The sequence below is a fragment of the Palaemon carinicauda genome, chromosome 4 (genome assembly GCF_036898095.1).
Source record: "Palaemon carinicauda isolate YSFRI2023 chromosome 4, ASM3689809v2, whole genome shotgun sequence".
NCBI classification, from domain to species: Eukaryota; Metazoa; Arthropoda; class Malacostraca; order Decapoda; family Palaemonidae; genus Palaemon; species Palaemon carinicauda.
This window is the reverse complement of record NC_090728.1, coordinates 96,233,544-96,247,262: the sequence shown is the minus strand read 5'-3', so window position 1 is coordinate 96,247,262 and position 13,719 is coordinate 96,233,544. Positions and strand designations below refer to the sequence as shown.

Below are 13,719 nucleotides of genomic sequence, written 5' to 3'. Positions count from 1 at the left end.
GTACTAAGGAACTATCACAGAGTAATGATTCCTCTAGATGTTTATTTGTCGGAAAATTTTGTTTACTTCTTTTTTGATTGAATATCATCAAATTTTTTTAGCTAAAATATTATATTTTACATTTTTTTTTTGATTTTATTTCCCTTCAAAAAAATTTTTTTGGGTCAGAATTTTAATTTTATTGTCGTAAAATAATCGACAATTATCCAGCAACCCACCATACAATTTTTATGCATATCCAATAATAATTAGATTAGTAAATAACACCTTGAAATTGACATACCCTTCCTACATTTCAAGTGGCAGATTAGGGAGTCTGAGTCAGTGTGGTTGGCGGCCATTTTGTGGACATATCCGAAGCGTAAGTTGCCCTATCTATATATATTCTTGTTCCCTATAGAATTTGTGATATTTTGGTATATTTTTACCTGCATAAATATCATATTATATATTAAATATATGTATTTTTTTACGAAATTTCTAAGTACTCAAAAAATTACCTTTAGATATGGCCCCTGATATAAATGTAATTTACAAAATAATGAAGATTTTTTTACATATTTCTATTTTAGGATAACATATGTTTATTCCCTAAAAAATTAGCCACTTCCTATTTCATTTGGGTACCCAAAAAAATTCATGAAATTTGGACAAATTTTTTTGGCCAAAAAAAGTTACCTTTTTTTTTCTCATTTCAGATCTTCACCTCCATGGGTCTGACTTCATCCAAAATACATCAAGATGTGTCCTAAACATTCAAAAATCAATTCCTAAAAGGATTTGTGTATATATGTATAAACTTTTTTTTTATGAATTTTTATGTCAGGTCTTTTTTTTTTCTACTTAATTTTTTAAAATATTTATAATAAATAGATTTTCTGCAGATGAGTAGTATTTATCTTTACAGTTGTTTTAAGCATTCATTGAAGTTTTTTTTTGGCAAAAGAAAAAAGGAGGTTACTGCAAAAACTGATTTTTCAAGAATTTTTTTTGGCGTCGGGGTCGTTCGCGTCCGAGTATACCCTTAAAGGGGTGTCCGAGGAGCGTACCTATCCAGGGTTAAGATCGGTCTCCGGGCTTCTTCAACCAGCTGTTTTTGGTCGAGAAGGCCTCAGGGTTTAAGAGACCTGTAGTAGACCCGGTTTAAGAGACCTGTAGTAGACCCATCAGCAGCCCCGAATGAGTTCATCCACCAAACTCAGTTTAAAATGGAGACACCCAGCATGGTCAGATATACAGTAAAGAAGAACGACTTTATGATCTCACTTAATTTCAGTGATGCATACTTTCGAATCCCTATAAATCGTTCTTGAGGAAAGTGTATATACTCTGCCCTAGGGAGCAAAGTCTTTCAATTCAGTTATTTACTTTGGGCTGGCCACTGCCCCCAGGTATTCACTCAATACCAACAGAATTTGCCTGATCTGGTGTCTAGACAACTGGCCGATATTGGCAGACTTGAGTCCTGACTTTCTCCTTATCGGGACAGACTTTCCTGTTTTTGTAGTCACCAAAAATAGAAACTTCTTTTGGCGGCAGGAGACTATTAACAGAGCATCATGCCCTAGATTCCCCAGCGCATTAGAACAAGTCAAGTTACTCGCCCTTGATATCAGAGTTGGTGCTACTCTTGGGTTCCAGAAAAATCTCTTTGTGGCTCAAGTTTTAGGTGCTGGAGTATGGTAGCATCATACCAACTTAACTGCTCATTACTGTATTTGCAAGAATGCTCTTAGTTCTTTAGACATGTTTTCTCTCAGACCTGTGATTGCTGCTCAGCATGTGGTTTAGCAACCCTAGCTCCTTTACACAACTAAATATATCACATTTAAGATAACGATTACAACATAATTCTATGTCAAAAGTGTGAGTGCCTGGTCCCTTTTTCTCTCTTCATCCCCTCCCTTGGGTTATAGCTGTTGGAATCCTATGCAGCTGGACAAATGTAGATACTGGTAAGCCCGATCTTTAGCTAACAGCTTTTCTATTGATGATAAATAGAAGTGTTCATTCCAACTCATCTAGCACCACTTCAAGATTTTGATTGGTTCTGTGTTTTGTGCTTATTCTAAGAAACATAAAGGGGATCTTAGATACACATATAGTGATAAAAAGGGCCAATCTGGGATTGAACGATATTCCCCATCTGCTCCATGAGCTTGCTCGAAAAGGTCACAGAATCAAAATCCAGTCCCGGCGACTTAGCCTTCGAGCTCCTAGCTCTCAAGTCCTGGGTTGGCGGATGAACCTTTACTGAGGCTGTCAGTCGCTTAGAAACTGAGGATAGTCTGGTGGGGAGAGATTTGAGTATTTTGGAAGGCTTGTGAGCTTTGGGTAAAGTCTTCTTCACGTGCTTTATTTTAGGGACTACTGAACATGACTTGTCCCCAGCCATGACATTTCCAGTAAATCCTGGGAAAGAAGAGACAGAAGAAGAAATAGAATGCACCGGACTAAGAAAAGGAACCGTAGACCGGACGCTACCTGCCTCACTTACCACCCTACCTTGACCGGTCGAGTCGATGACCATAGGTTCCACATCTAAACTAATAGCAGCGACATCCCCTAAAACATCTTCGCTTATGTCCTCCAAATCTTCAGGGAAGGCTTGAGTTTCCTCATGAATCCTGGCGATGATTGGAGCAGCCACATCTGATGTTACCGCTGCCGACATCTTGGCGTTGGGATAGAGGAGGGAGCACATCTCCGCCAAAATATATGGCTGCTTTGCCTTTACATTCCGGCCAAAGCCACCAACCAGGTCTTGAGGGTCGCAAGAGAAGCGCTCTTGATGGCGGGAGAGATCTGAAAGAGACATTCCCATTTAGAACGCAAACCATAAAAGGGATTTTGGTAAAGAAAATCATTAATACTCGAATACCGGTATGTACAATAACTATTTCCTACAACAAAGGAGAAAATTCCATACCAAATTTGTAACATGTACCAAAATTATTCTCAAATAGACAATAAGTAGCAATAGGGGAAAGAATATAGTACATACCGAGTCACCCGTAAGGTCAGAGACCAGAGCGTAACAAAGCTCACATCCATCCGCATGCCAGACCAAAAGATTGGCCACCTGGACCGCACACCTGGCATGGGAACGGCAAACCTCATGCCCGCAAGATTGCTGCAACACAGCAGTGCATGCTGTCTCCTGACAGCGTACCACCTGTAAGATAATTTGGTTTTTGAGTATTAAATTAACTTGCGCCGGGAAACCCGGCGAAATATTTTTAGAAAATAAAATCCGCTGCGTAGGCTTGGCGGAAAAGCATGCGTGCTTAAGGACACAAACAATATGTAATGGTACTCTATATATAGTTTCCATCCTTCCGTCATGTAATGTTAGTCAATAAAATGTAATCATAAATATTCGGAGCGCTCGGAAACGATGGTTGAATTAACTGTGAACCAGTCCGCCAGGCCCGGAGAAAGAAATTTATCATGAACTTTCTGAGCATTCGGAACACCCACCGGAGTGGGAAGTGTAAGCAAGGTAAGGGACGAGCGGACCAGGAACAACCATCTAGAATCCATAGGCCCCGGGATGCATGAAGCATTACATTAGAAATATAAACATAACAAAATGAACTAAAACTTTAATGACAAGACAGAAAAAGAGTATAGAGTTACCAATATAGCGCCGGAATACATGCGTAAATCTGGCGCAAAAAAACAAATGCCATTGTAGATATATTATAAATCCAGTAAACAATAAGCTCCGTCTAAGCCCCTCTTCCTGGACCAACCATCCTTAAAAGTTCGTAAACAAATATTGGATAAATTAAGGGATCAGAACAGAGTAGAATATCTGAATCCGATCAAAGAATCATAGCTACTATTTTATAGATAAGATTCTCAAATTATCCCAGCCCTCCCGGAACGGAAGGATAACAAGGATGAAGTACTAGGGAAATGGGGGGGGGGAAAGGTACGAGGCAAGAGGCATGCTCAGTCCCGCGCATCTGGTGGCCAACCATGACGAGACAAGGAGAGAGTGCTACCCGCGTCGACGCACGGAGCGTATGAGCCAGCCTCCACCTCGGGTGACTTCCCGTTTTCTATAAAAGCAAGTGCCTCAAGCCTACTACCCGATGTAGGGAGTGGCGAAAGGCCTGTAGGGGGAGAGGACACCCAAGGAGAGAGACTGGCTCGAATCAGGTGATCACTGTGGTCGGGGGGTTGGGACTACCCTCCGAAACACAAAGGAAATACCCGATGAGGTGGTAGGCATATGGCTTCCCGCAAAAGCATGCAGATAAAGAAAAAACAATAATAATAATAATAATAATTATGTGGCAGACGTGATATACAATTAAATAGGCTATAACGACATAAGTGAGTAAAAAAAGGGGGGGGGAAGGGAGAGGAACACGGCATAAAAGGAAAGTATAGCCTAACTACACTGCTCTAATCAATAACTAGCCCTCCAAAATCGGGTAAAACACCGACCTGGTCAGGTAGTCCCTAAATAAAGTAAAATTGTGTTCCGATTCCCCGTAAAATACTCAAAATGAACAAGCTAACTAAGATATAAAATAGATATATCGAAGGGGAAGCTCACGGGGTAGGCTACCGTCCGAAGCCGCGTACTGCTCGGTCGGGTAGGCTAACTAACAACGTCAAACTAGCCTAAATAAATGTCAATAACCATGCCAAATCACTGCATAAGATGTCTAGAAACAACTAAATGAGACCACAATTAGTATGAGGAACTAAAGGGATTTTGACGAAGGAAAAATCTATTTCTGGGAAGAGGTGAAGTAACAACGTCAGTCATGTTGAAATAACGAGAAACTCTTCGAAAAAACACTGTGCCCAAAAAAAACTCGACTTGTTGCAAATCCAATTTCAGAAGGATGACCTAGAGGGCGCGCGTGGTAGGTGTCGTTGGGGAGTTCAACTGTGTTCTCTAGGGCCGGTCGCGGCCCTCCCCATTGATGAAGGGATTATCTAAATGGAAGACAACCTGTGAATAGTTGTTTTTCACACGCCTTTGTTTAATACACGACACCTAGAAGGTGTTCGCGCGAGGGTTGTAACCTCTGCATTCCATGCTTTTATCTTTCTCTAGTATATTTGGAAGATTTATATTAGGAAAGGTATAAGGAAGGACCTTTCTCACCGGCTGTCACAGGCCGCCCCAGAAATTGAAAGTCGCACCTAACAAAGAGATCAGGAGGTAGCGACACCAAAATGGCTGCCAAATATACCCGTAAGGGAAGGCCTCATACAAAGCGTCTGAGACTAAAATTAACAAAATTATTAATTTAACGTGTGTCGCTACCTAGAATTATGAAAACAGACAATCATAATACTAAACTTGGGAGCAGGGATCTCCAAAACGTCTGACATCTTCAAAAACACAAACACAAAGCTATGAAAACAACACGTCTGAATCTCACTGGTGCCAGAAAGGAATGAGAGAAGAAGCGTGGGAGGGGGGGGGGTTAGTGGTAGTAGAGGGCAGTAGTTGGATGTAGAACGGCACCTTGTAGTATCGGGGTATATTGAGGAAGGAGAGGACTAACTGATGAGGGACCTCTGGTTGTGGTTCTAACACGCCCCAGTTACTATACCGACACTCAATTAGAGTGAGTGAGCTGGGTTTATTCCTGGCATTCCATGCCTTAGAAATGGTGCTATAAGGAGAATTTCATGTAGCGACACAGGTCGAGCCCAGAAATGGTAGCTATAGCTACTGTTACCATATTTTTTTCATACAGTAGCATCGGTTTGAGATTAATTCGTTTGGGAGCAAGCTCGCAAACTATAATGCTCACAAACTAAAATTGTTTCCCAAGAAATAAATGATATTCTCTCAATGCATTCCGTATGTCCATAGATAAACACATACATTAATTTCTAAAGGCTTGTAATTCTAATTATTGAACAACATCAGAAATTAATACAAAATTATTCATATTGAAAAATACAAATGATTGACAATTTCAATGGCATGGAAATAACAAGAGAGTGATTACATGGCAATGCTCCCTCTAGGTCTCATGTGGTAGCTTGTGGTGGGAAGTGTTGTCCGCTTCATTTTTCATACTGGTATGATAGAGCATGTATGATGTATGTGTATGTGCTGTTTTAAGCATCTTTATGGATGGCTGTATCGACACCATGCAGTTCGTGGCTCTTCCCAACTTGACACACTGGGAAGAGGCTATGGCATTGTGGAGTATTCACTGCAAATGCTATAATCCTGCTTGCCAGTGTACCCATTCGATAAGAGGCCTCTGTATATTTTCAGTTAGTCTTGTGAGCTGGCATAATACAGGTACAGGCACGTTTTTTCTGAACCTAAGATCATAATTACCCTGACACTGGCCTTTTTCATCTTCCTTCTTGAAAAGCTGTTGACCATTTCCCCTTCTACAAAATGCCAAACCCCTTTCGTCTGTCCCCTCCCCTATAAAAAAATGATAATGAAAAAAATTTTTTACGAAGAACCAATACTTGTAATTCAACTTGAATTTATATGCTCGAATCTCAATTTGCTAATATGCAAAGTTACTCATAAACCAAGATACTACTACCGTATATATTGTTGTACTGTACAGTATACATTCCATTGTATATACTGTAGTGTTGTTTTGTGTATTTTGCATATTGAATTCAAAATAATGTTTTTAACTCACTCTTAAACATCCTTGATTCAAGTTAGGTATTGTATAATAATTTAAGCATTTAAGCTTATTACCATCATTCCATTCCATACCAAAACTCTGAAAGTAAGTTTAGCGACAATCATTTAATATGTACAGTACTGTACATATATTCCCTCATATTTATGATTCAAAAGAAATGTACTGGTACCTAGTGGTGAAGCTTACCCAAACAGCAATGACTTTTTTAAAGAATGTCCTTGATAGTTTGGGATCCTAACTGTTCTTGGTGAATAATTTTCAGGGAACTAATGGTTAGATATTTCTGATCATGTTTAGTTGAAGTTTAGTATTCTTTTAATGGAGAGATATTGTCAGAAAAGACAGTGTAGTTTCCAACTACAATAGAATACTATGGTGTCATGATGTAACTCTTGAATAGGCATTTTATTTACTACATTTTTAGACCAAAAATCCTTCATGATAATTATCATATTTCCCAAAAGCACACTTTGTCACACATTATCAGGTTGACATACGGTACTGTACTGTATACTGTACATTGTACATTAGTGTACTTTATTTATGATTAAATTTTAAACCTGTTTACTTAGTAATCTTTTTACTTTTTTTCAGCATTGCGTTTAAAGGGCCTTGAAGAAGAAGAAGATGATGTGGAGATTAGAAATATGAATGATTTCCGAGCAAATGCAAGAAAAGTTAATGAACAGCTCGATTCAGATTTAGGTAAGCTTATAAATAAAGATATAACTTCTGTCTTAAGTTTGTACTACTTTAATTGAATAATTGAAGTACAGTACATTGATTGCTATACCACAGCAAGGTAACGTTATGAATCTACTTTTATTTCAAGGATTAATTTTTGTTATTATTTAGCAAGCTACAACCCTAGTTGGAAAAGCAAGATGTTACAAGCCCAAGGACTCTAAAAGGGAAAGCAGCTCAGTGCAGAAAGGAAATAGAGAAATAATGAATAAATTACCTATGATTGTGAAATCATAGTGAAAAATAAGCTATAAATATTAGAAGAGGTAGGGGTTGTATGAATCAGATTTTTACAGTTAGGCAGATATGCGAGAAATATTTAGCAAAAGTTAAGGAGGTGTATGTTGCGTTTATGGATCTGGAGAAAGCATATGATAGAGTTGATAGGGAAGCAATGTGGAATGTGATGAGGTTATATGGAGTTGGTGGAAGGTTGTTGCAAGCAGTGAAAAGTTTCTACAAAGGTAGTAAAGCATGTGTTAGAATAGGAAATGAAGTGAGCGATTGGTTTCCGGTGAGAGTGGGGCTGAGACAGGGATGTGTGATGTCGCCGTGGTTGTTTAACTTGTATGTTGATGGAGTGGTGAGAGAGGTGAATGCTCGAGTGCTTGGACGAGGATTAAAACTGGTAGACGAGAAGGATCATGAATGGGAGGTAAATCAGTTGTTGTTTGCGGATGATACTGTACTGGTAGCAGACACAGAAGAGAAGCTTGACTGACTGGTGACAGAATTTGGAAGGGTGTGTGAGAGAAGGAAGTTGAGAGTTAATGTGGGTAAGAGTAAGGTTATGAGATGTACGAGAAGGGAAGGTGGTGCAAGGTTGAATGTCATGTTGAATGGAGAGTTACTTGAGGAGGTGGATCAGTTCAAGTACTTGGGGTCTGTTGTTGCAGCAAATGGTGGAGTGGAAGCAGATGTACGTCAGAGAGTGAATGAAGGTTGCAAAGTGTTGGGGGCAGTTAAGGGAGTAGTAAAAAATAGAGGGTTGGGCATGAATGTAAAGAGAGTTCTATATGAGAAAGTGATTGTACCAACTGTGATGTATGGATCGGAGTTGTGGGGAATGAAAGTGATGGAGAGACAGAAATTGAATGTGTTTGACATGAAGTGTCTAAGGAGTATGGCTGGTGTATCTCGAGTAGATAGGGCTAGGAACGAAGTGGTGAGGGTGAGAACGGGTGTTAGAAATGAGTTAGCGGCTAGAGTGGATATGAATGTGTTGAGGTGGTTTGGCCATGTTGAGAGAATGGAAAATGGCTGTCTGCTAAAGAAGGTGATGAATGCAAGAGTTGATGGGAGAAGTACAAGAGGAAGGCCAAGGTTTGGGTGGATGGATGGTGTGAAGAAAGCTCTGGGTGATAGGAGGATAGATGTGAGAGAGGCAAGAGAGCGTGCTAGAAATAGGAATGAATGGCGAGCGATTGTGACGCAGTTCCGGTAGGCCCTGCTGCTTCCTCCGGTGCCTTAGATGACCGCGGAGGTAGCAGCAGTAGGGGATTCAGCATTATGAAGCTTCATCTGTGGTGGATAATGTGGGAGGTTGGGCTGTGGCACCCTAGCAGTACCAGCTGAACTCGGCTGAGTCCCTGGTTAGGCTGGAGGAACGTAGAGAGAAGAGGTCCCCTTCTTTGTTTTTGTTTTGTTTTGTTTCATTGTTGATGTCAGCTACCCCCCAAAATTGGGGGAAGTGCCTTGGTATATGGATGGATGGATGATCCTTAACATTAAAATATGTAAATTATGTATAGACGAGGAAATGAGTTTTATATCTGCCTATCCAACAGAAAATAATTTAAAACCAGTTTGAATTACTGTTCAACCGATTTAACTGCCAAATTAGGATAATTCCACACACTGGTCACAGGTGGAATAAAACTTCTTGAATACTATGTACAGTAATACAGAGTCTTATGATGGAGAAAGGAAGGCTGTTATAATCAACTGAAAATAGACTTGAATTCAGGCAGTATAGGGTTAGAATTTTAAAAGATCTTATGCAACATGCACTAAGAGCTAACAGAATGCCAATGCCAAAGTTTGATATCTTGATCAGTGAAAAGGAATTTGATAAAGCGCAAGTTTTTTATCCAACAAATTAACATGAGCGTCAGCAGCTGGAGACCAGACAGGAGAACAATACTCAGAACATGATACAGTCAGCCCTCGCTGTTCGGGGGGGCTAGGTAACAGAGACAGGCGTGAAGAGAGAGAATTAGTGAAATCTTGCTGCCCTAGGGTGAGGTAACTCCTTATACTACCAAGTCACTGCCTATTGCCTACATGCAGTCGATTAAGACGCTAAGTTGTGCCTTATATTGTTTTTACTTGATTTCTATCACAGTATAAGTATTATGTAATTGTATAGAAGTATTTTAGTAAGTGTACAGTACATGTGCACAAGTGTACACGATGTACTGGACACAGTAAATCTATAGTACAGTACGTAACACTACAGTAGTCATTGTGACGCTTATAACAACAAAACACTGTTGTTCATATGTAACATAAGACTTGATGATACTGTAGTGTATATTATTGTAATATAAGTACAATACTATCACTACAGTACAGCTCAACTGTATTATGAGTGCTGTTTTCGTTCAGACGACTTGTACTGTTTGACAACTCACTGCACATGTAGCCTACATTTACATATTGCAGAGTACAGTACAAAACATTTAGTAATTTATGTACAGTATATTTAATGAAAAATACAATACCTTACTGTAATTTTCTACTCTACAAAATATATACAAGGATATTGCATTTAAGATTAACTAAGTGTACATATTTTATACAAAGACCACTAACCATTTTCGAACGAAGTGTTCTACGCTGCAGTCTTGAAGCATGATGCAACCTTTGATGAATCATCTATTGCATAGTACTGTAGGGAATCACACATCTAGAGTACATTACCCCATAAATATAAACAAATGTCCCGAAATATGCACTACTGCATACAAATGCATAACTTTTTTACATGCAATCATGATTCTGCTAAAAAATGAACGAAGTTGAAGATGCACACACGAAGAGAGAAATGCAAAAAAGGCAGAGGCAGCGTGAGCTGGAATGTACTGCTGGGTGGAGAGCGAAGTGGCGCAAAGCAAGCTGATTGAAAAGGAACACGAGCTGTTTGAAATTATCAAACCATGAAAGTACTTCTCGCGAATATGTGATTTTTTATTTGATAGGTTACACGGTTCTCTGTGTCACGAATGAGCGAAATTGCGAAGGGCATGGGCGGATTGTAGAATGAAAGAATTTAAACATTTCCCCAGGATAAACTGATTACCCACCTAAAATCTTGAAAGACTTTCTCAATAGGCCATTTCTCTTTGTTCAATTGAAGAAGAAAGAGACTGGAAGGATGTGTTTCTAAAAAGTAAATTTTCTATTAAGAAATACCCATAGAATTTTAAATGAGTTGTATACTGTTGAAAAGACATTATAATTAAAAGATATCTGGATGTTGAGGATCCATCATATTTCGAGTCTATTCCTATACAAAATACAAACCATCGTCCTTTAACTAGGATACTGTATTTTCAGCGCAAGCTGTTGAAATAATTTAATTAGGTAGTTAAATGACAGGTTGGGAATGCCTTGTCTGTGGTTGCTCAGTGAAAAGTACATAGGTGATTAATATGTTTGTGGTAGAGTTGTCATCCAGACTTTGATTCAGAAGTAGAAAACAAAGATTGATCTTCGTTTTTTCCATTTCTTAAAAGGTACTGTATAGATAAACTTGTGCTCATGTAAGAAGTAAACGTAGACTACCCTTTTCAATGTATTTTGTTTCCAGGTGCTTATTTTACAAAAGAATTTGTGATTTTAAAAATGTGTTAATGTTTTCATAACAAATTTCATTATTTTCAGTATTTGATAATGTGCAGTTTTATCATAGAATGGATTGAGGTGCAGGATAGTTTATTTATTTTTCTTTACCAAATAAGTAATTTTTTATAATTTGCTTGTATTATATTTTCATAATCTCATTATGATCCTCAATCATTTAGTAATTTAATGCTTATAAAAAGAAATCTTACCTGAAGTACCTATCACTTGTTGGATCCCCTTGCCCAGAACCAAAACAAAGCGGGTTGGCCAGTTATCTTATCGCCCCTGAATCAGGTAGCTATGGGTTAGACGGGATCAGAGTCATTAACCCGATAGCAAGCCTGCGTGTTATACCGTGCCACAGCCCGCTAATCATAACAGCATCGCCCTGATGGGGAGGAAGAGAGCTAAGCCTTTGCCAGTGTCTGTCTTGGCAACGCCCATGAAGACAACAAATTCTTTTGCTTCTTCCACTTCCTCGATGGTTGCTTCTGGTGCCACCGCCCCTGTTCACATGCCTGTGGTTCGGTTCCCCGGGAGTACGTCGGGATCAAGGAGCCCTCAGATCTACATAAGCAGGCTTTTCAGGTTCTGGTAGTGTGTGGGGCTTCCCCAGTGTTTGCCGCACCCCATTGGAGGTTGGAAGCTCTTCTCCTGTCTCCGTGCAGATTGCTGACAATGAGTTTGACCTAAGGAAGCCATGGGCTTCCTTAGGTTAGGTTTTTAGGTAGGCCCTCCATAACTTTGTTGAGGGAGTAGGTAGCTAAGGCTACCTTTACCCCGGTATCCCCAGTGCCAGTGTCTCCTGTAGTAATGACGGTGGGGAAAGGCGTGGTGCCCCATGTGTCAGTAATCGTGTTGTCCCTTGTTGGCCCCCCTCAAGCCAAAAAGGACTTTTAAGGTCATAGAGTGACATCTATGCTGGCAGGAAAAGCCCCGGACCGGGTCATGTCAAGCCTGGCTCCAGGGCCGAATGTGTATGTTGCTCCGGTACTCGGAGTTATCCCATTCACTCTTACCCCTGGCGCCGCTTTGTTAGCCACCCCCTCCCCTATTCGTTGTATCCCTACCCTTGTGCCAGGGGGTCCGGGGCCTGTAACCCCTGTTCCGTTCCCTCTGTGACTGTGACCATGCCTGTTACTGTGTCGTAAGATCATATAAATGTGCCTCCCCTCTTCCTTGTGACAGTGATCCAATCCCCAGTGTTGTTCCTGTTGGATCAATCTGTATGGCTCATCCCATCATAGTAGCACCTTTGTTATCATTGGTGATTGCTCAGACCTCTACTCCACTGCTTGCAGAGAATGGGATAAAAGTTAGGATGGGGAAGAAATGTGTGCATTCTTTTTCGTCCTCTTCCTATTCTGATTCTTCTTTTAAGATGAAGAAGAACAAGAAGAAAAAGAGGCCAAAGCAGTCCAGGAAGGCTAGCCTTAGTCATGAAGAAAGGTGTCCTAGCAACAAAACCTCTTTGGCATGGGGAGTGGGTTTATAGCACCCATGTGGTTACTAAGGCTCCATGTTATTAACCCCCTCCCCCCAAGTCAGTCCTTAAACCCGTGGCTTTGTGTCAGCTCCTGGGCTATCCTGGTAGCCAGGTGTAACGAGCGTATGGCCTTGTACATTTTCTGTTCCCTGTGTGATGAGAGAGCTTTGGCATCCTACATAGCCTATCCTAACTGGACATTGGACGCTTTCGTCGGCTCCCGATTACGTTCCCGCTCTGTCCTTGGGGCAGAGCGGTTGTACTCGTTGTGGTGAAGCAACTCACTTAACCATCCTGTCAAACACACTACCCAAGCCTGGGCATGAGGGTGCTCAGGATTTGGCTCTCTAGAACACCAGACCTTGGACTGGTGCCGACGAAGCTAGACAACCCCGAGTCTGTGTTCATTTGTGAACGTCCTTGCTCTCATCCATGAGTGCAACCGATGGGGTAGGTGACCTTGGCACCGACCTCAGGGAGAAACTTGGTCATTTAGTGCCCCTCAAAGCTTGAGGCCATTCTTAGAGCTGCTTAGGTCAGGTTTGGTGGATTTAGTGCTGGACCGAGTTGACGATCAGGTCTCTGGATCTTAGAACTCTTAGAGTCCAGTCGGTCAAATAGGATCCTGCCCCCTCTACTCCCAAGGCAGAGAATGTTCTTAGCACCAGAGCATGCTACATCATCTCTTCTATAGGTTGATCTGTTGGTGTCCACACTCTCCTTGGAGACATGAGGCAAAAGGTCCATCCTTCTCGGTATCTGAGTCGTCAGCCATAGCCTCCCTCCAAGTTGATTTCTGTGTTGAACAGGTGTCAGGAATAGTGACGTACATCACAAAGAAATTGGGCTTATCAACCCTGGAGTCTTTGGTGAAGTACAATTCTTGTGCTGTTGAATGTGAAGGCAGTGAATTTCCGAGCAGACCAGTGGGTTAACCGAGTTTAAAAGGAAGTGATACCTTGGTTTTCTGTTTCTCAAAAC

General features: G+C 40.7%; 1 protein-coding gene across 2 annotated transcripts in view; it reads left to right on the top strand.

The window, feature by feature from the left end:
- The window catches only part of Snap29 (Synaptosomal-associated protein 29kDa), a 131,218-nt gene that overhangs the window by 103,751 nt on the left and 13,748 nt on the right, over window positions 1-13,719 (top strand). For both annotated transcript variants that reach the window (XM_068372512.1, XM_068372511.1), the window contains exon 6: window positions 7,257-7,367. In XM_068372512.1, the coding sequence (XP_068228613.1) occupies window positions 7,257-7,367 (111 nt within the window). The remainder of the gene's footprint in view (window positions 1-7,256; window positions 7,368-13,719) is intronic.